The sequence below is a fragment of the Gouania willdenowi genome, chromosome 10 (genome assembly GCF_900634775.1).
Source record: "Gouania willdenowi chromosome 10, fGouWil2.1, whole genome shotgun sequence".
NCBI lineage: Eukaryota > Metazoa > Chordata > Actinopteri > Blenniiformes > Gobiesocidae > Gouania > Gouania willdenowi.
The window spans coordinates 17,555,669-17,578,347 of NC_041053.1; the positions used below are offsets into that span (position 1 = coordinate 17,555,669).

The 22,679-nt window shown below is 38.0% G+C and overlaps 1 protein-coding gene across 2 annotated transcripts; it reads right to left on the minus strand.

The window, feature by feature from the left end:
• Nucleotides 1-4,412: 4,412 nt before the first annotated feature.
• ints10 (integrator complex subunit 10) lies at nt 4,413-21,666 on the minus strand. Of its 2 annotated transcripts, XM_028460415.1 has the most exons (18): nt 21,223-21,666; nt 19,511-19,578; nt 19,317-19,420; nt 17,817-17,956; nt 17,641-17,722; nt 17,411-17,551; nt 17,131-17,305; nt 14,373-14,542; nt 13,215-13,354; nt 12,929-13,082; nt 12,692-12,774; nt 11,640-11,795; nt 9,657-9,765; nt 7,013-7,092; nt 6,751-6,913; nt 5,361-5,454; nt 5,068-5,136; nt 4,413-4,569 (listed from the first exon to the last, which is right to left on the minus strand). In XM_028460415.1, exons 1-18 carry the CDS (start codon nt 21,349-21,351, stop codon nt 4,413-4,415), a joined length of 2,214 nt encoding a protein of 737 aa, XP_028316216.1. In that variant the 5' UTR covers nt 21,352-21,666. The 2 variants fall into 2 exon arrangements, with proteins under 2 accessions (XP_028316216.1, XP_028316217.1); XM_028460416.1 differs by lacking the exon at nt 5,068-5,136 and having other exon boundaries at nt 21,223-21,351.
• Nucleotides 21,667-22,679: the final 1,013 nt, after the last annotated feature.

Genomic DNA, 22,679 nt, shown 5'->3' on the forward strand with positions numbered 1-22,679 from the left:
CAAAGATTGGCTCATATCCACACATTCAGCTGTACGACCATGTGCAATGATTGCACCATCACTTTCTATACCACCGTAAGGTGCAGCATTTTTAAGCAAACAACTACATGTTCTGTACAAATCTGCCTCTGACCTCCTCATTAAGACTTTAGTGTGCTAACATAGCGACATGCTGATGGCTGTAAAACAATCATGTGTCAATAATTAACTTTCTAATGAAGATGTGCACACAACACAATCTCTATTTCCAACAAACACACACAGAGGATATCTACATTAGCCCTAAAGCTGTAAACCTCAAGAAAACACTGTGAATGCATTTCAGTTCCACACGTATTTATCTTATTAAATAAGAAGCGATGACAACATTTTTAAGATTTGATCAAACATACCTGGTGACAGCAACTCATAAGATCTTATTGAATTTCATCCCACTTGTTGTATGATGAGCAGTCACTGACCACAGCCTTCCTGTAACAATGAACACAGATCAAACAGAGCCTTCCTCTTTTTACCTCATTAAAGTAGATGGAATAGTCCTCTCGAGAGTAAACAACGCTGTTGCCTGGGAAACGTACTACCTCAAGGCATTAGTCGGAAGTGTCAATTGAATTGGAAAATGATTATCTCACACCAAAACATCCAGGTTGCTTTGATACAGCAGAAAGGACACCAGAGGCATTGATCTGTGTTATGTGAACTCATTGATTTGCTGAATATTCTTTCTAATGTATTCCTTTATTTCTATTCCAATGTTCCTTTCGTCCATATTCAATTGTTCCCTGCTTGCACTCCAATAGTCCCTTGACAACTCCTTCACTTTTTTAAAGAGAAATTTGATATTAGCTTTTTGCTGATATCTGATATGCAAATATTGCTCAAAACTTAATTTTAATTATGGCGTAATAACAGTATATAAATTGACGCACTTCCTTCACCACCTATTTTTAGTTAATATTATATCTTCATGGAATGAACAGATTAAGCATACTTTAATGTGAAGCCTAGAGATGTCCCGATACAATTTTTTTCACTTCCAATATGATACCAATATTGCAGCCTTGTGTATCGGCCGATAGCGATATTGATCCGATATGATATCAGCACGAATCATACATACTTTTATTACTTATTTTGTAGTGTGGAATGTTAGAAAAGGCTTGATCATGTGATGTTATTCAAACAGAGAACAATAGTCAGCAACAATAGGTTATTTTGTTGGAGTGTGAACCACAGTCACCAATGGATAGAAGTGCTGGAGCGGAACAGTTTATTGGAGAGCTTATATTGGTGATTTTAGATGCAGTCTGATAAAAGAAGACATAGTCATCAACATCTCCTGCCAGACTGGTTATCATTTCAATTCACATTTTCCTAAATGTCCTAAATCGAAGAACTTAGATGTAAAATAACACATCAGAATAACAATTTACTAACTATCTTAAATGGATGAACGGCGCTCAAACCAATAGCTCCCTTTCCACTTTGTGGCTGGGGATAATAATAACTAGAACTGCAAGCAACTATGAAAGGGGGCTAAGCCTTCCCGTGCGACTCGGCCCCCAGGTTTTGCGGAGCACATGGAATTACGTCATGATGGATGACGGGCTTGGGGCGAGCGTCAGGACACAGGCCGACGTGCCATTTGCAGTGAAGTTACCGGCCAAAATGCGTTTGCACCCATTATAGCGCCACCTAGTGGTGCACTTTTTGGAATGGGGGGTCTGTGTGCTCTGATATATGTACCCTGTATATTTCACAGCCCTCAATTTAATACTTGATCTGAAATAAATGTTTGCTGTTAATGTTGTAATAAGCCACGCCCACTTTGACCAATCACGATTAACTTCAAGATATGGCCTCAGGGGCGACCCAGGGTCATACCCACCAAATTAGGTACGAATCGGTCGTGTCATTTAAAAGATATAAATATCCCATATTTGCAGTGCCCCCTAAAGGCCAACATTATTCAAATTTGGCTCATACTCCAACAGTCACATGTCAACCAAGGATCTCACATTTGGTGTTGTTAGCATTTATTTTGACCGAGATATACAGTTTGCGTTTTTATAGCGAGCTAGAAAACTTTATTTGTTAATAAATTGCGACTTTATTTCAGGTCCAACTGAAGACTCTACTTGCCAAGTTTCACGCTGATTGGACAAAACCCCAAGGAAGAGGTGGGGAAAGGAGGTTTTGCAGTTTTCGCAATTTTGCGCCAACAAAACTCATGACGGAAATGGGCGTGGCCTAGCTCAGCTGATTCAGTTCTATTCAGGGAATCTGTGGATATGAGATTTGTTTAATGTGCGACATACGGTGTGGGAGTTATAGGCCAAAACACACTGACCTTGGTTATAGCGCCACCTTCTGGCGGACATGTGAGTTTCAAACTCCATCAAGATATACCCTGAAGCCACACACCGAATTTGGTTATCCTATTTTAAACAGTTCCTGAGAAAAGCTGTCCCCTTTAACTCGGATGGACGGACTTTGTGACGGGGATAATAAAGGTTCACCTTAACAACGTGATAGATTCAATTGTTTGTCACAGACTTTGTCTGATTGTTTTATCGTGGCGTGGATTGGAAGAGTCATCTTGAAGGAGGAGTTTGTCAGGAATGTGCTGAAGGTGAAAAGCGTGTTAGAGTGATGAGTTATATAAGCCCTGAAATTAATTGATAACTGTGTTGATAATAGGTTTGAAATCAAATTCTATCCCAAACAATTGAAACCAGCACAAGTACTCCGTCTTCAAGTATCTTCAGTGACATTACTCTATCATCATATTGGTGCTGCTCACAGCTGTGTCCAAGTGCTCACGCTAGTAATGGGTATGAATCAGGGGTCACCAACACAGGGCCTTTGGGCCCCAGGTGGCCCACATGGACCATGTGAGGGGCCCTCAGGAACTCTTGTCAGCAATGAGCTCCATCTAAAATTTGATTCAGTTTCCAGGATTCAAACTCACAAAGATAAATACGGACATATCACAGATTTAGTTAGTAGAGTTAAACACTGCTGCCCCTGATGAAGTTTTAGCATTCATTTACTATCTTTAAATGTTTATTTTCACAAAAACATTGTGAGAAATGTTGCAGATCTGGTGTATGGTCTGTGGTATATTATATTTAATATAAGATACATTTTTTAACAAAGCAAGATGGATTTTTGTAAAATATGACATACTGTAATTGTTACATTTTACAAATGTTACATGTTGCAAGATTAGTTAAAAGTTGTGTGTTAAATGATAATTTTCTAGGAAATGTAATGAAAATGAAACACTTGCATAAACTAGGAGAAATAAAATGTTGCATGTTGAAACGTGAACATTTCCTACCTTTTTTAGTTACTGCTATAGCCTTCCTTATTATCTTACCCTCTAATTAAAGCGAAACCGTGAACGTTTAGTATTTAAGAAGTAATTTTCTAACTGGAAGCCCTTCGGACTCAGTTTCAGAAAGGTTTGTGACCCCTGGTATAAATTATTTCACAATGCATAAATTAAAGCCATTATTAAATCGGTTGACATTTATAGTCAAAGAAAATTACATCTGAGAGCAGCAAATTAGCAAATTAACTTTTTTTGTTTTCACTTTTTGTTGCACTAAAACTATGCATTTATCATAAAGTTTTCTGAATAACATTTGGGTGGGCTGCTTGATAGTGATTGTTACATATGTAATATAAGTAGAGGAGTGTCGTCATTTGTAATGTTTATGACCTGCATTTTACAATAAATAATCATAGACCTCATTAGGTTTCAACTTTGTAATAATCAATATGGGCAAATAACATTTTTCCCCACAGATATTAATTATGATGAAGAAAATGTTCTGTTGAAAGTTGTAGTATTCTGTCAATCTGGATACAATTATATATTAAATGTTTTCAATAAATTTGGTTTCACATTATCTGCTGGATAATACCTTAGTTTAATATTCCAATCAGTTAATTACCAAAACTGTTATTTCATTTCAAAAGGAAACAGAAGAAATACCATGTTAGGCTGTTTGACAGTGATGATTGAGACCTTTCAGGTTACATTTATTGGACATCAGCTCAGTATTGTAGAGACAATCAATGTCTCAGTGCTGATTTACAATCTTGACAATACAAAACGAGACAAACTAAAACAATGTTCCCACCTTGTAGCTGTAGGACCATCAGCTTTACAAAAAGCATGACAAAAACTCATGTATATTCTAACAATGTATCCAGTGTTGCCTCGTGGTCATAGAAAAGACAAGTCCCCATTTAAGGCGTGAGCACACAGGCTTTGTTTTTAAAGCAAAAGAGTTTCTTTGCTCAGGAACCGACTTTAGAGACATCAAAGCCAGTCCATTGATTTATAAGTGTGACTGTAACAGTATCACATGTGAAAAGGATTACAGGCCAGGGGCTCATTGTCAGGGTAGAGACTGGATGATGATTATTTTCTCGTTGAGACAGAAGCGGTGAAGCACACTGAGTAAGTTTTCTCCACAGCGAGACACCTGCCTCTCCATGGCCAGACGGAAATCCTCCTTCACTCCTTTGGTGATTCCTCGGGTCACGGTGTGATGCCTGCAAGAATCAAAGCATGTAAAATACATTGATTAACACACTGAATAATATAGGAAGTCATTTAAAAATGAGATATCTGTGACCAATGCAGACAAGATAAAGTCAATTAAAGCCCATGTTGCCTTTAACCTTAAACACAAAGCGGATCCACATCAACATGTTCCAGTCCCACAAATCAAAACCACAGAAAATGTCCACAAATGAAATGAGAACAGGCGTTATGAAAAGGCAATAAACTAATCTGTCTGCAGAACAATAACATTGTCTTCACGTAACAACAACAACAATAACAACAACAACAACAACAACAGAGATGACCACGGAAAGACAAGTAATGGCTCAAATAAACAAAAGCCAACAGGAAACCAAAGACCAACTGGGTCTTGGTGAAAAATGACAGGCCCAAATTAAAACTGGGGGAATGACAAGCCTTGAAGCTGAGAATGAAGGGTGACCGGTGGGAGGGATGGGGACTGTAGGAGGCGGGGCCTGGGGTACCTGTCCATCGTCTGCACCCCTTGCAGCAGAAGGGTATTTAACTCCACGCCCAGGGCGGGACTAGGATTCCTGGGGGACAGTAACATTCAACAACTCTCAGTCAGTGAGGGTGCACCAAAGAATACTGGAATCTTATTACAACTTTGTTTTGTTTACTTTCACCCTCTGTTTACAAGGCTCGCTCCATTAAAAGCTGTGTCACTTTTCCCCTCATGTCTATCAGTCTACAGAACAGCTGACCCAACAGATCGGGAGTGTGGAGACATGATGGCACCTGAACAAGAATCACTTACTTAATTAGCATCCCCTGATTGGGCAGCAGCTCCAGCTGGATCCTCCCTCCCTCTGGTGTACGCAGGTAGGCAAATTCCTCCAGCATGTCAATGTCTGAGAAACACCATGAGCTTAAGGAAACCAACAAGACTTGAGAAAAAAAGTCTCTCCCCTGAGGAGTATGAGCAACAGAGGTGAAAGTAATGGATTACAAGTACTCATGGTATTGTAATTGAGTTCATTTTACGGATACTTTTTTGATTACATTTCTAAATCAGTAATTTGACTTGTACTTAAAGGGCAAGTACACCCCTGCATTCTGCTGAGCTGCCACTCGGAGCAAAATTTAAAAAAAAAAAAAGCCTTGATTATGGGCGTTACTGCTGTAGCAGTAAGACACGCCCAGCTACTTTCAGTAAACGTCCCTTCCCCTCCGTCCCCGCACACGCAGAATCAAAACCCATCACAACTGCTAGCTAACGAGCTAAACATGAGCGAGTCAATGCGGACATTTCTGCCACAGAGAGGTCATTTGAGGTGGAGGACCTACCTGCAAGGAGGCGGGTGTCAGGTTTTATAGGAGAGGCGGGGCCAACAGTTAAAGTGATGATGCAGGGGTTTCAAGAGCTTACCATTCAACCAATAGCAAAATTCAGTTGTAATAGCCGGTGTTCAGCCCTTAGTGGCCAGTATACCGGACATTTTCCAGCAAAATACGCGAAATTAAAATACTTTTACTAAAATGTGAAAAGTAGGACTAGGATCAATCAACAGCACTACTTAATACCCAAATACACATGTATTTAGCAGAAAAAACCTTTAACTGAGTAAATTATTATTTTTTGTTTTAAAATGATCAACGGACATTGTGGAACTACAAAAAATTCAATGACCAGACAACAATCGAATGCATCATTTATCATTCATAAATGTAGCTATACTTAGAGCCTGAGATTTTTTTTAAATTTTGAATTGAATTCATTGGTGTTACAGTATTTTATTTCTTAAAAGAATTGTACATTTTGACATACTTTTTATTTTATACAGATGCCTTCGTGGAAAATAAATGAAATTCCAAATGTGCAAGATTTGGTTTCTTCCTATTTAAGTTTATACTTGAGATGTTTACTGTATGCAAGGGAACCGTGGCAAGATTTATTAATAAAATAAGGGTGAACGTAACTACTAACTTTTACTTTGAGTACTATTTAATTGAGCTACTTTTTACTTGTACTTGAGTATTTATGTATGACCTACTTGTTCTTGTACTTCAGTACAATTTCAATCAAGTAACAATATTTCTACTTCAGTAGAACATATCAGTAATTTTTACACCTCTGATGAGAAAACCCATCAGTGCTATAATAATTCAAAGGATTGAGTTTGTGGTTTTAAAAAAAAAAAAGATACTGGTGACATAGTTGAAGAAATTTTCATACTGGAAGCTTCCCTGCTGACAGATTTTGTCCACTGCTTTTAAAAACAGCATCTCCCCGTGAGGCCAGTCGTGTTGGAGGAGCACCACCACATGACCGAGGGAGAGGTCGTCACGACTGTCGTTGAGAGCGCGCAGCTGGTTGGTCAAAGTGAGGCAAAAAGACAACACCATTAGCCGAAGTTTTCCTTTTTTCCCCCCACAGCAAATGAACAATCAAACACAGTGTAGCAGTACCTTGAAACAGGCAAGCATCAGCTGGAGGCAGAAGGGCAACACAGCTTTGTTGGTGCAGAGCAACAATCTCAGGTCACTGCCTGTATTTGAGATGACAATACAACAAAGCATTAGCTAGCTACGCATGAATAAAAAGTGTTGAAAACAGCATCTTTACTGTAGAACCCAGATTCCCAAAGTAGGGTGCGCAATTCGTCATAGGGGGTACATGAATAAAAAAAAAAATTGGTAACTAGAATATAAATCAACCTGCAGTCAGGAGCCTCCATGCATTGACACAAATTACACATTAGCCAACAACCCATGGTTACAGATTATTATTCTATTTTCAAATTATTATTATATATTGTTCCTAAACAGGATGGGTACGATTCAGAGACAAATTTCACTGTAAGGGTACAATGTATGTGACATCACAAATTTTTAGCGTCTCTTTTCTTTTTCTTTCTAGAATTAGCCTTTGATAATGTATGTTTGTTGCCAGGATTAGTGCACAAAGTGATGTTGATATTTTTATACTGCATTTTATTTAAACTAGATTTGTATTTCAGAAAGTGAAAGAATACAGTTGTTTAAGATTGTTTTGTGTGTGTGTGGTGTAATTTGAAAAAAAAAAAAAATTTAATCAGTATTTTTTTATTGTTATTAGACATGGGGTCACGACCCCAATGTTGAAAAACACTGCATTACATTATTATGTTTTTTAGGTGTGCAGGAGTAGGGGGTACATGGGCGAAGGGGTACGGGACTGTGAAAAGTTTAGGAACCACTGCTGTAGAAGGTCTCTGACCAGCTCAGTTATAAAAAATTAACACCAACAAAAACAAAAAGTGTGAATTCAAATTTAGTTACGCTAGGATTTCAGCATAAAGAAGCTAGAAAGATTTCTGTGATTCTGTGTCCCATTTTTATAGCTCAGTTCCTGTGTCTGTGTTCGAAATCACATACTAACGTACTCTGACAACAAAATGAGTATGTAGCGCGTTAACATGAGATAGTATGGAAAGATCGAGTATGCGAGAAATATCCAGATATATACTATATCGGGACATTTTTTATGTGTGCACGTTGGTCACACTACACATACTCAACTGCCCCATGATCCATTGAACGTAAAATCATCCTGGGACCGGCTTCAAGCTAATAGTCAAACATTCCCTTTTCAAAATAAAAGCATCTCCATTAGTTATTTTTTAACCCTTTTGTAAATAGGGCTGATGTTCTGAAGTTAACTAGAAGTTTTGTCAGTAGCACAATGGATGGTCTCCAAAAATCTCAGGAATGTCAGCATGAAATGTGTTTCCGCAAGTTTTTTGGATCAAATGACAACGAGTTGACATTCTACTTAGTCACTTTCTCACTTAAAATGATTTCAAAACTTCCAAAGAATCAACAGAGCTATTTAGACTCAGTGTGCTTCAGGTTTTTGTTGCTATAGGTTCGAAATGCATCTTGGGAAACTTGGAAGTATCATCATCCTCATCATACTTAAAGTATACAGTATAGTAGACAGCATGTACTCATTGAGTTTGTAATGCATAGTATGGAGTATGCCATTTCGAACACATGCCCATGTCTGCTATCTTAGAAGGCTCCTGTGTTATCCATCCTTACACAAGGTGTTTATTGGTTTACATTCCATATTCATGTTTTGAGAGCACTTTGTAGCATCCAATGTGTATAAAGTCCAGAGGAGAGATTGCATCAGATTGTTACTAACTGTGAGAATGCTCCCTTAACCTTAAAGCAGAACTAAGTAACTTTTTCACCTTAACAGATCCTTCTCAAAGTCCCTGTGAGGGTAATATAAGTATTTATGGGGTGATTGGGGGGTCTTTCATCTGCGCCTGCGGTCTCTGGCCAGAAAATCGCACTTGCAACTTTCCTGCTTCCGACCCAGTGGCAAGACGTACTGCTTTATGTCAGCCCAATACAAACTAATGCTAGATTATGACCAGCCCCATGGCTGCACACGGTTGTCTACAAATTCATTTTTCTCAAATTTATATCATAGCGGAGCCAGCATAAAAAGGCACAGAACACCTTCGTCCGAGGAACAGAGCAACTCCCTGCAGTGACAGCTCAGTAGCAACACACAGCAACATACACACTGTCGTCGCGGCAACAGGCACACGCACGCACACACACACAACCCAGCGCTCCATCAGGCAGCACACACACAAATATCCATCCATCCATTTTCAGAGCCGTTTTGTCAGCACACAAACACATCACACACATTTCCACACTCCCTTCCGTATTACTCCCACATCATTCATTTATTTTACCTGTCTCTCTACCTCATACTGTTCACATGGGACTATATGTGTGAAAGTGCCCTTAGTGTCACTGATGTATTAGAATTTTTCAGTGATCGGTTGCTACTGTCTTGAGAGAGCAAAGGTGAGCATGTAGCTGTGGGGTGGGGCAAGCGGCGGGGAGTGCAGAGTTTTTACAATAATGACATAACCAAAAGGGACCTTTAGGGGGAACGCTTAGAGCAAGTTACTTAGTTCTGCTTTAAAAACAAAACCGTTATGACTCAAAATCTTTGGTTTCTACAATCAGGGGTGTTTAGCACTTTTTATTTCAGCCACAAAAGAAAAGCAATATTGAGTCTGTTCACATTCAGAAAAGCTTTTACCTCTCCTAGTTTTGGTCTTTGCTATTCCCTGATCCTCTGGAGACTTTGCAGGCTCTTGGTTTGGTGGTGTCAACCCACTGACCACATCAAGGAGTTTTTCACATGCCCTCTGAGTCAGAGAAACACAGTGATATAGATACACATTTGATCTTTTACATTTTCAGCTCTTACTGGTGATCATACAACACGTGCATGTCTGGATGGATCAATAATGCTTTTTTTGGTATCTTAATCTACACTTCATCTAGTAATAATTAAAAAAAGCCATAATAAAGTTTTAAAATAACCTCTCTTTTAGTTTTGTTGATGTAACAACTCACACATACACATACAGCAGGTAGCAAACTGCTTCTCTCGTCTCCTTTTTCGGCATGTACAAAAAAAGAAAAAAAAAAAAAAAAAAGTGAATGTAACCATGTCGGAAATAAACTGAATAAATAAATAAAAAATAAAAAATAAAATAACAATTACCTCCACAAAGGAGCATTTTCACCAGCATTTATTTAATTGCTTATTTGTCTGTTACAGTGTTCATTTTGTCGACAATTTTTGTCATAGTTTTCATCGACTACATTTCTGATTAACAAAACATACATGTCAGCGAAAATTATACGACACCTGGGATGAAATCCAATCTGAAGTCGTAATTATGTGTTCTTACACATAGATCACATTAAATCTGGACTGTAACTCAAATAATCCTGATGACGATATTTTGACTAAAACTAAGTTACATTTTAGTAGAAAAAACTAAAACAAAATCAAAATGTTCTGTCTAAATTAACACTGGTCTGTCAGCAGAATTACGTCAAAACTACTTAATAAATTGAGACAAAAATTGGTAACACTTTACTTGAAGTTGTATTCATAAAGGCTGACATTACACTGTCATTATCATGACATGACACCTGTCACTAGCATGAATAAGGTGTCATGAAGGCTTTCATTAGGTGTCCGTTGTTACCCTAACCCCTAACCCTACGTAACCCCACTCGATCCCTTCACTGAAACCCAAAATATCGCCAACATAGCGAAAGGTGTCATAATTTAGCAAGCGACACTTAATGACAGCCTTCATGAGACCTTATCCATGCTAATGATGAATAATGACAGCGTAATGTCAGCCTTAGGTATAAAACTATTACCCAAAATTTTAACCAAAGCTAGACCTTAGGGCCTAGGCCATGGAAAATTACATTACATTTTGGAGGGGACCTGGATCAAGATACTGATTCTGGATCAGTTTCAAAAATCACAAAATACCTATCTTTTATCATTGGTGAAATTTCAAAAATTCATTTCTCGATTCATAATTCAAAGATCTTTATTAAACTTATCTCAGTTGGTTCCTCAATTCCCGCACTGAGTTTAATGCTGATCAGATCTGGATTGCACATTCATCACAATTTTTCTAAAAAATAAATTGGTGCCCATTCATTTGGACTTACTGTGTTATTATTAATGGGAGGGAAATTTCTCCCAAGCCTTTCAATGGTCAATATGTAGAATTTTCAACTTTTAATTATGTCTGAAATACCTAAAATAAAACTTTGAGTGTCAAGAAACATGGCCTTAGCTGTTATGCCATATGTGATACCTAGTATAAGCTTATTTACAGCAGAGCAGTCCTTAAACTAGGCCATCTCTGGTCCATCAAACAGATAAATGGTGCGCTACCCGTGAGGTTTACAACTAACAAACAACTGCTTAAACATCTTCACATCATGAACCCATCACACGTATAAAGCTGACGATAGATTGGCCTGCAGAAAACATTTACGGGGTGTAGCAGAGAATAGTGTCAACTGTACATTCAGTGGTCAGGACCAGATATGGTGGAAGTGTTGGTTTTACTCAGTAATATACCACCTGGTGGTGGCTCGAATCTTACATATTGCACCTTTAAAGTGTGAAAGATCTTGGTATCATGATCAGGATCACTGAGCCAGATAACTGCTAAGAGAACATTTGGTTTGTACGTACCTTGTACTCCCCCAGTGCGTAGTAGCAGGACGCCTGCTGAATCAGAGCCCTGTTATGCTCCAGACTACTCTGAGCTGAGAGACTGTGCTGCCCCGGCTGAGGAGCCATCACTGCAGCCATCTGCATCAGGCTGGAGAGGGCCTTTCTGTACTGACCCTGACAACATTTACAAGCAGCTGATAAAGCAGGAGTGTTAAACATCAACAACACGGGTAATCATAAAACACAGGGATCACATTGTTTTAGTAAAAGTTAAAGTTAAAAACAAAACAAAGGCCAAAACTGATCAGCAGATGGCAGCATAGAGTCATTTCACCATACAGTCTTTCATATCTGAAGACGTGTATTTTATGTATTTTCCTTTTATACATTTTAAACATTAGCATAACAGTAAAATAACCTTGTTGCCCAATTACTCCCACTTTAGTTTGCGAGATAATATACAGTAATTTCCCCTGACATTTGGAAATCTTTGTAAATTAATTAGATCTTTATAAGTGGTTTCAATCGTTAAGTAAAATATTACATTGTTCAGTTGTCGATAGCTGTGATTAAGTGTTTTGGACATACGCTGTGATCTGAAAGTTGTGATACACCTTTTGTTCAGAACTGTCCTGTTTTTCAATTTCCGAATTAATGTACTTTTACCTATTATGAATTTTTTTTTAAATTTGAAGATTTTATCATTTTTGGTCATTATGGCATGATTTTACTGGTTGAGCTATTAACTGAAATGAGTTTGACAGCCCCATGTATAAGGTTTTAGTTACAGGCTGATGTTGAGGAAACAGAAAATAGATGTATAAGAACTCTTCAGTTAGATAAAGGCATGCAGCATATAGTATTGAATTTAGAATGTTTCCCATGACTTGCTGTCACACAGAAAAGGAAAAGTATTGTTTGTTTGTTTAATAAATTCACATAATTGTAATATAAATTTAGGCGCTAAGGCCTAAACAGCCAACATTCAAATGTATTTATTTCAGTATAACAATGATGGAATAGGTTGGTTAGGAAAATGCTGAGGAGAAAGGAGCCATGCCATCACTTACCTGGTAGATAATCATATCAGTGAGGAATATTCTGAACCACAGCCAACTGTCGGTCTTCCATGCAGCACAGATTTTCTTGAACTCTGAAGGAACATTAGATGAAAAACCTCATTTAAATAAACGTTTAGTTTTCAAACATTTAATCCATAAAAATGACCATTTATATATCTATAAATGAGTGAAGAGAGTATGTTCTTTCTGTATGAGTGACACATAGTGAACAGAGATCATACACACCTGTTTCCAGAGCATCATGGGAGTGCAGGAGATCCCAACTTTCTCTTGCTGTGTTAAAACTTTCCAGCGTCTCCGACCAGCCGGGCATCTCCGTCTTGTTCACCAATATATGTCGACCGCGGCCTTTCCCCAAACTCTCCTCATCATCTGAGCTCTACATCGACACATGCACAGAAGAAGCACTAGTTTACCAAAACAAACTCACCAAACCATCCAGGCACACAAACTAAGAAAAGAAAGAATAACATAGAAAAACATGTTTGTTTTTTTTTCAGCCGTTCCTCACCATTGTTTTCTCTCTGCCATCAGCCAGTTTGCGTTTTTTATGAGCATGTTTCAGCGTTCCTTTCTCCAGTTCCAGGTCACTGTACACTGAGCTCAGATCTTCAACCAGGATCCACGGTCCTGAGCTGATTGCAGACACTCCTGGACACACACAGAGAAAGGGTTGGGCCCTATAAAATCCACGTTAACAAAATTGTGGACGGAATCGATCAATGAAAACGAAATCCACTGTTGAACGCGGAAATTGACAGGAATGTGAATAAAACACTGTCACTGTGAGGAAAAGAACTGAAAAGAAGCCCCCTCCCATCCTGGCTGCTACAAACACTGTCTAAACCACCTGAAACACCTTCTAAACTGCCAAAAAAATATGCAACTCATCACTGACTCCAAAATACGAAGCCACCAGTTCCCACTTAATTTTACTGTGTCTGTGAAGCTCCGCCCGTTTCTCGTGTTGTGCTTCGGCACTCCGTGAAAACATAAACAGCTTCACCTGCTCAGAGTGTTTGAACAACATCTGTGTTGTTGTGGACAAAACCAGCAATGCCAGGGATTGTAGAGTCTTAAACATAGTAGGCTAATGATAGCTTCTAATACTGTACAATATTCTGGCCTCTAGTGGTGAAATAACTGACGCATCCTTGGGTCAATTTATTTTTGTCTAATCATTGCGGTCTGGAATGATGTCATCAGGATCATTTAAAATATGTTAATTTAAATTAAGTTAATCAAAACTTAATCAATAAACCTGATTCAGTAAACCATTAAGAGGAAATTGGGTGACATTAATGCTGCGCTCATACATGTTTATATGACATATAAATATTTAAAAAGGAGCAGTCAGAATAATCCATGTCAGTACAACTTATATCTACCTTTTAACTGTATCTTACTCATTATTTTAAATTACATTTCCATTTTTGACATACATTTTTGTTTAATTAAGGTTTTGGTTTTTATTAGTATTTATTTTGTTTCCTCATATGAGTTAAAAACTAATATTTTCTCAAAAAATTGATTAATATTTCTAAAAAAAAAGGAATTAAAAAAAATGAATGCAGAAAAAAACGATTTTATAGCGCCCTAAAAAGGCGTACAACTTCTTAAGTGAACAACGGCAGAAACGCACGTCCCCCTGACAATGACTGCGGCTGACCTTGGAACAGTGCAGGCTGGACGGCTGAGACGTAGAGGAAGGCGCTGCGGAAGAGGACCAGGGCGGCACAGAGGACAATCTGACAGCAACAGCGAGATCGTGTGTCTCCTTCAAGACCTGGAAGGTATCGACACAGATCCTTCACCCTCTGCAGCATGTCCACATAACTCCTGAAGGTAAACAAAGAAAAAACAGTTCATACGAGTTTAACCTTTTGTTTATTCGATGACAGCTTTTGATGCAAGATACACATTCCAAGAACTCAGATAAAAAGTGAAACTCATTGAAGGCATAATATAACTGAATATCATCTGCATAGCAATGATGACACCTTGATGAAGATGATATTTTCAAAACCACGGATCAACCGACCATGAGACATCAGGTACAACAAAAACAAAACAGGCACCAGAACAGAGCCCTGGGCTACTCCACATGACAGGTTGGACAATAGACACATTAGACATTACACTGTTAAGAGAAACATTAAAAGTTCTTCCATTTATATATGAAGAAAACCACTGGAGAACAGCTGATTCTGGCCCTAATGCCTTGCACTTTGTTCACAAAGAAGTTTAAAAAATTATTACAGTCATCCTGTGTACACAGGCACATGGGGAGATGAGGGTGCAACAAGATTTTCAATAGTGTCAAATAAGATTTTAGGGTTTTTCTTATTAAACAAAACAAGATTTGATAAGTAAGCTGAGCGAGCGCGTTTTATTATTTCATTTAGCTCCATTATCATTTCTTTACGATGGACTCTATGCACCTCTAATTTTGTGGCTTTCCACAAACGTTCCACTTTCCAACAGCTTCTCCCAAAGCTACAAATGGCTTCATTCATCCATGGACAAGGTTTCTTATGAGAGCCTAGAGTATTTTTAGCTGGTGCTACTGTGTTCAAAACAGTCAAACAATGGCTATTGAAGTTTGTCATAAATGTGTCAATATCATCACAACTAGCAAAGTTAGTTGGGTCAAAATAGGCATAAAACCCAAAAAACCCAATGATTGCAGATTAATTAAGAATGCGTCTCTGTTTTTTCACATTGCGCGCAGGCACACACGCACACTATTAACTGATGATGTTGATTTTTAATAGTTACCTTTTCATTCAAATGCTGCTTTCAGGCAATATGTTTATTTTTGCAAATCTATACAATTGGCCAGATCTTATATTTGTATTTATTTATAGTTCACTGTTGAATGCGTGCACTTTCATTTGCACTTAAAGACAGTTAAGCTGCACTAAATCTTTAAAATGCTGTTACCGATATGGCAATCTGTACATTTACTGTATTTACTGTTTGCTTCTGCAAATACAGTATTGTTTATGCAATAGTGAGCAATTTGAATGCACTACCCCTTTATTTGGATTTATATGGTAAATGGACTGGTAAATGGACTTTGATTTATATAGCGCTTTATCACCACACTGAAGCAGTCTCAAAGCACTTTACATATCAGCTCATTCACCCAATCACTCTCACATTCACACACCAGTGGGACAGGACTGCCATGCAAGGCGCGAGTTGACCACTGGGAGCAACTTAGGGTTCAGTGTCTTGCCCAAGGACACTTCGACACATAGTCAGGTACTGGGATCGAACCCCCAACCTCTCGATCAGAAGACGACCCTCTACCACCTGAGCCACGGTCGCCACAAATATATAAACTATTTGTAATTAAAATAACTACTTTAAAGAACTGTCAGTAAATGCTTTGAATGACTTTGACTTATATGTCATCCCCTTTGGTAAAGCAAGTGTATCCGTCCATGTTCAAAAATATTTGAAGGTAAACTGATTGACAGTTTATCTCTTTGTTGATCTTCATTTGTAGAGCTAAGTTATTTTTATTGGTTGAACACTCCTGGGTGTAACTTTTCCCTGTAGCCGTTACATTTGGTATTTCTATGTAAGTTGAGCAGAAAATAACAAGATGTGGCAAATGTCTTGCTGCATAATCATTTTCCCATAGTCACCTTAGTCATCATCAGAAAAGCTGCCCCCCCCCCCCCAGAGAAATTTGTCAGAAACCGCCACTGGTAATGAATACGTTGTATGCTTAATCAACAAATTTCTTTTTCCAAAACAAAAAGATAGTTTCTCACTGAAAATTACAGCAGGCTGATATTTAAATACATCTAATAATTCTGAATATGATGTTTTATTGTTTGCTTACAGATTATTATTCTATTTTAAAATTGGTCAAATTCAGGGACAATTTTCACTGTAGGGCTACATTGTATATGACATTACATTATTATATTTTTAAATGTGCAGAAGTAGGGGGTACATGGCTTTAGGTTAAATGTCTGAAGAGGTACGGTACTGTGAAAAGTTTGGGAACCACTGATTTAAAGCAAAGGCCAAAGCCAGGCTGTGGGACCACTGGTTTAGGTTTGCTGGAAAGTTTCTGGGACCAGGGTTTGGTTACAGGCTTGTTTATTGAAACAGAATTGCAGCTTCCTCTTGTTACACACAGATACAAATCTGTACGTAGTTTGTACCTTTAAAAGTCCCAGCCCGTTCAGTCACATCAAATAACCAACTCGTTACCTTTGCAAAAGACTGACTCGTGTGTGTGCTTTCAATATTAAAGTAAGAAAGAAACACAAATCAACAGGTTTTTTTTACAACATTAATGAGAGTTATTTGCACACATGCTGATCTTCAGAAATAACTGATTTCTAATAACACACATTGTTTTAATCACACTGATTGAATTCTTTCAAGTCCAGTTTTGAGCTTACCTTTGTGCTTTGTCTCCCTGCCACTCACAGCGTGCTCCAACCACAGAGATGATATCCAACAGCCTCTCCCACGGCTCCGTCACCGCTGAGGTCTTTTCTGACAAACCATCGATTACATACCGCTGGGAGACACGAGGGACACTGGGCGACTTCAGACTCCCTCCATCTGAAGGGCCTGAAACAAAAAGACAAGTAGGAACAGAATACATGAATAAATAAATGAATATAAAAAACGAGCAAGAAAAGTTTTAAACTCACACCTACTTATAAGCAATGTTACCTTGAATCTGTAAATCACCCGAGGGTCCACGTGTGACATATCCAATATAGAACTCAGCTGCTTTCAGCATGTATTTCTGCATGAGGCTGGTAGGAAGGCGCATGTCCATGTTGTTTATAACCAAAGGAAGGACATCACACACTGCAAGAGTGAAAAACAGCATGATTCATCGTTTCTTTTCTTTTCCTTTTACAATTGAGTCGAGATTGATCTTAAGGAGATTTACAAACCAAAAAGTTTCCTGAAGCAGTTGACTGGAGTCTCCATGTTCTCTGTGGCCTCTGCTTCCAATAAGGTCTCTCCTAAATTAACCTGAAAACAAAGCACAATCTCCTCACTTTCTGTTTAAGTAACATTTACCCAAGGTTCAAAAGCCTAACACGAGAGCTCTGATGTCATTACGTACCCCGTGTTGGACTACAGACTCTGGAAAACGCTTGAGGAGCAGCAGAAGCATTTCTGCTTTCTCCAAAGTGTTAAAGCACTGTTCGGTAGCTTTCAGCAGCATCTCACACTGCACACGACCAGGCAGCGTCTCAAAAAGTCCTGATGGAGACAAACATAAACCATTCAATCTATTGTTAACCAATAACGTGACCTCAAAAAGACAAAATACTTCAATTTGAAAAATGTGTTTTCCCCCGATAATTATAATTGACCCGCTAGCAAGTCAAACTATTGTCAAGCTCTAAGGTAAAGGTTGCAGGGCACTTCAGTCTGTTAGAGCTAATATGATACAAAATAGAGTGCAAAAAGTTTTCCAAGTACAATCCCAAATCCACACGCACGCACGCCAATTCAAGGACACAAATCAATGTGAAAGTTTTAAGTCAGTGACTTCCTGGAAAAAGCACTAACATCAGGACTTCCCTCATTCCACCAGAATCACAGCAATTTCTGTTTTTCTTGTAGAATAATTGGCCCTCATGTATCAACCTTGTGTGAAAACAGGTGCGAATCTGAGTTCACATTGTGTCTTCCGACAGGACCAACGTGGGAGTTATGAAACATTCATATCTGATCAATCACAGCGCACCAATGATCGGGTGTTGATAAATACGGTGGCTGAATTTGATCGACATTAAAATAAAAATTAACGTTTCGGAGATGAAAACCATCCTGGAGAGACACACAAAAATACGTTGTTTATTAGCCTCAGTTGTCCACACACCAGACACAACACATTAAAATAAATCAATGAATCCCTTAAAAAGCCTCAGTGGAGGCTGGGCTGCTACTGGTTCAGCTTTGGCACTTCAGGCTGTGCAGAAATGTCAGACATCGCTCCATTCACCAATACAACGTTGTGCAAAACAGGTTAAAATAATGTCACACACTTCCTCTGTAGATATATATGCATACAACAGCGCTCCCCCACTGGTCCAACACACAGAGCCAAAGCAGCTCCTGTGATCCGTGTGCGATGTGTGTTGTGCACTGTTGAAGCTATGCGCTCCAGCCCGGTAGCAGGGTTTATCAGTGGGTTTATTGAAGGAAAACCAAAAAAGTATCAGTAATAACGTGGGCTTTTTTAAATTCAATTTATTTTTGTTTTAATCTGTTCTCAAAGTGTGTCTGCTTATGCTGACATGAGAGCAGAGGCTTGTTTAATACTTTATTTTCAGTCTCAGTCAGATAAGGCTGTGTTGAACCACAAATCCACTCACTCAGATTTACGTACACGAGGTCAGACCTGACATGAGATCTGATCGTAGCGTATGATCACAACAGGATTGATTAATACCGGAGCTTGCGTTAATTTGGTCGAACACACGTAGAACGCTCCGATCTGACCGTACGAACAGTTAATAAATGAGGGCCTTTGTATTTGGCATAGTCGTGTATCTTTTTGGTGTGTTTAAATTACTCTAAACCGACACGCTGTCAACATCTAACACACGCTCACCTCGAAGAAACTGTGCATGTTTGTCCTCAGAGTCGCTGCGCAGAGCGGCTGTGATGACGCTGATTTCCCGCCACACAACGGGTTGATCTGGAAAGTTGATAAACCTACAAAGATAAATAGTTACATTCCTTGTGACTTTGCTCAGGATTTCTCAGCATTTAAAAGCAGCAGCAGCACAATAACCTGTAACTCACATGTCATACAGCAGCCGACCTGCTGAAGCTGTCCTCTGTGCATTGCGTTCGATGATGTACATTTCATACTGTAAGGACACAGGAGAAAAATATTTTGATTAACTATTAAACAGCACAAATAATGTATGAAGCAAAACACAATCAATTTGCGGTTAATATCCAAAGAATGTTGTACGCCTCTGTGGGGTGAGAGTAAGGAGAGATTTAGAAGTGGAGCTCAAACAGTGTCCAAACATATATATATATATATTTTTTTTTTTTTTTTTTTTTGAAGGTACAGAGAAATGTTTTTTACAATGTACAAACTTGAATGTTTGACCATCACCTGATCACTTTAATATGTATATCAATTAGTATTGTATTAATATTTGATCATTTCTTTTCTTGGTATTTATTTACCATTTCTTATTTTGCTACAAATGAATGCAATTTAATTTATGTCTTTCTGAGGGTTTATATCTTACATTTTGCACTATTATCGATGTTTATATATATTTTTGTTTCTTATTGTCTGTTCTTTTTACTGTGTTGCTGCAAAGGTGAATTTCGTTTATGGGGATCAATAAAGGCGTATTCTATTGTATTCTATAGGGGAAACGCTATTCTATAGGGGAAACGTAAGAAATGTTATGTACTTTGGAAGAAGAGGAGGGAATAATCAAGAACAAGTTTATTGTTCCGCTTTAATAAATGAAATTCTTGTAACTTTTCATTACATATTTGAGAATAAATTGACAAAGAGTAACTGTGAAGTGTGTCTAATTCATGCAGATGCTGATAGCATTGCTGATGCAATTGCACATACCCAAGTAGAGCTGGGCAATATATTGTGATTCAAAATATATCAAGTTTTCTATCTTGGTGATGCTTTTTACTTCATTTATATAATCACACAGTACAAATCACATCATACAAGTATTTAATATAATTCATAGAGTACAGTCAAACAGTGTCCTTCACAATTTTCCCATATTTCTGCAATACATATATTTTTATAGCTTATATTGTATTAAATATAAAATATTCTTTTTAGGAGTTGTCTCTTTCTCTACTCCTCAGCACATGTGAAGCTCAGCGCTCTAACCCAGGCCTTCATCTAAACAAGTAACACTACAGAACTCACTCACACGTGCTGTCCCTTAGAGAGAAAAAGCCAAAAGTTAACATATTGTGCAGCTGTTTGGTAATAAATGTGTCTGTGTGGCTTTTTTCATCAGCAAATTTAACCCAGAATTGTCTTTCTGATCAGACCTTCTTAAGATAAATAATAATAATAATAATAATAATAATAATAATAATAATAATAATAATAATAATTGAGATTTATATTGTATATCATCATTTTGAGAAAGAAATATTAAGATGTGAGTTTTGGTCAATATCGTCCACCCTATTCCCAGAAGGTGCTATTGTGAATTGCACACTGTCCTAACTTTTTAAATATTTTTCAATATTTCAATTTCTTCCTTCAAACATTTCATCAGATCTTTAGTGAATGTGATGATAGTGTTGCTGGATCCCTTATGTGAGCTGGTATTGTGTGAGTTGCTCTATAAGAAACAACACTTGACTTAAACTCAGCTGTGTGCATTTTCATATAGCTGCTTCTACACAGCTCTCACTGAACACATTTAAAAAACGAAAAATAAAGGTAAATATTCACTAGCATTTTCAAACTACCTGTGATATTTGATCAGTGAATGTGATGTTACCTGAATGTTAAAGTCTGATGGGTAAAGGGTCCTGGCAGTGATCAGCCAGGCTTTGGCGGCACAAGGGTCTTCAGAAACAAGCTCCCGGGCTCTTTTTACCAAAAACTCACAGTCCTTCTGCGCTGACATCCTAAATGACTCACTGCAGACGGTGATAACAGGACTACAAACACGGTGTAGGATGTTGTCTTTCTGTAACGTCCAGGGTCGCTGCTAGCTGCGTTAGCTTCACGGCTACTTCATGTTAGCTCTTTGTCTTTTAGACATGATTGTTGAATTGCTCACAATGTCTTTTTTCTGATGTCTAGCCTCCAATTTATAATTATAAACATTTAGGAAAGGAGTACTGCTAAAAAAAAAGGTCATATTCAGAATCATCACATATAGCGACACTCTGACGCTCAGCGCAACTCTACGGCTATGACGTAATCACGTTGCCGTAAACCTCAAACGTTACGACATCTCATCTCAGGTTGCCAGATTGGTTCTCCATCCTCCCGTACATTTCTTCTTCTTCTTCTTCTTCTTCTTCTTCTTCTTCTTCTTCTTCTTCTTCTTCTTGTTCTTCTTCTTCTTGTTCTTCTTCTTCTTCTTCTTCTTCTTCTTCTTCTTCTTCTTCTTCTTCTTCTTCTTCTTCTGTATCAGAGTTATGCTATCATGGGCTCTACGTATATGTACTTATACATACATATATTCTATTAAACAATCCTGTGTACATCCATTTTCCTATCCTCTTGCTTATTTTCAGGGTCGCAGAACGAATTTTAGGAGCAAATAACATAGGCGTAATAAAGAGTAGAATATTATTGTAGTGTTTATGTCCACAAGTGAAATCGTAGCCAGGCTATGTTTACAGGCCAACTGAGACTTTATAAATCTTATATTAACACAAACTTAGATTACAACTGACACACGAATGCTATTGTAGAAATAAAACAAACATTGATGGTCTATCATTGACCAGCACACTTCACACAGGTGACAGAGGGTGTTTAATTCACATCATGTATACTTCACCCTAACAAAAGTTTTATTTTTTATTTTTGTATTATTATTGTGCCATCTTACATACAGACATAAATCAATACATACTTACAGTATAGGCATTCGGGGGGTACAGTGTACAGCAAACATCAAGGTAATAACTAAAAAAAAAGACTTTACAGATCACTTCCACAATTTTTCTCCATAATAGCGAATGCTTAATGGCAGCTGTTATTCCTATAATGACTTTAAATGTGGCAGCATAATGGAGCAGTTGTTTTTTCAAAAGTGCAATGTTTGTTTATGATATGGAATTTATCCAAGCTCAAAATCAGCTGACAAAAAAACACAAATCTTTGTCCACAATCTGGTCACCAAAATAAATATATTTTTTTTCTTCCTGGAAACTAATCGTTTTTCCGGTGTCGGTCTGAGTTCACATCGGTTGTGAGCATGCGCACTACCGGAAAATG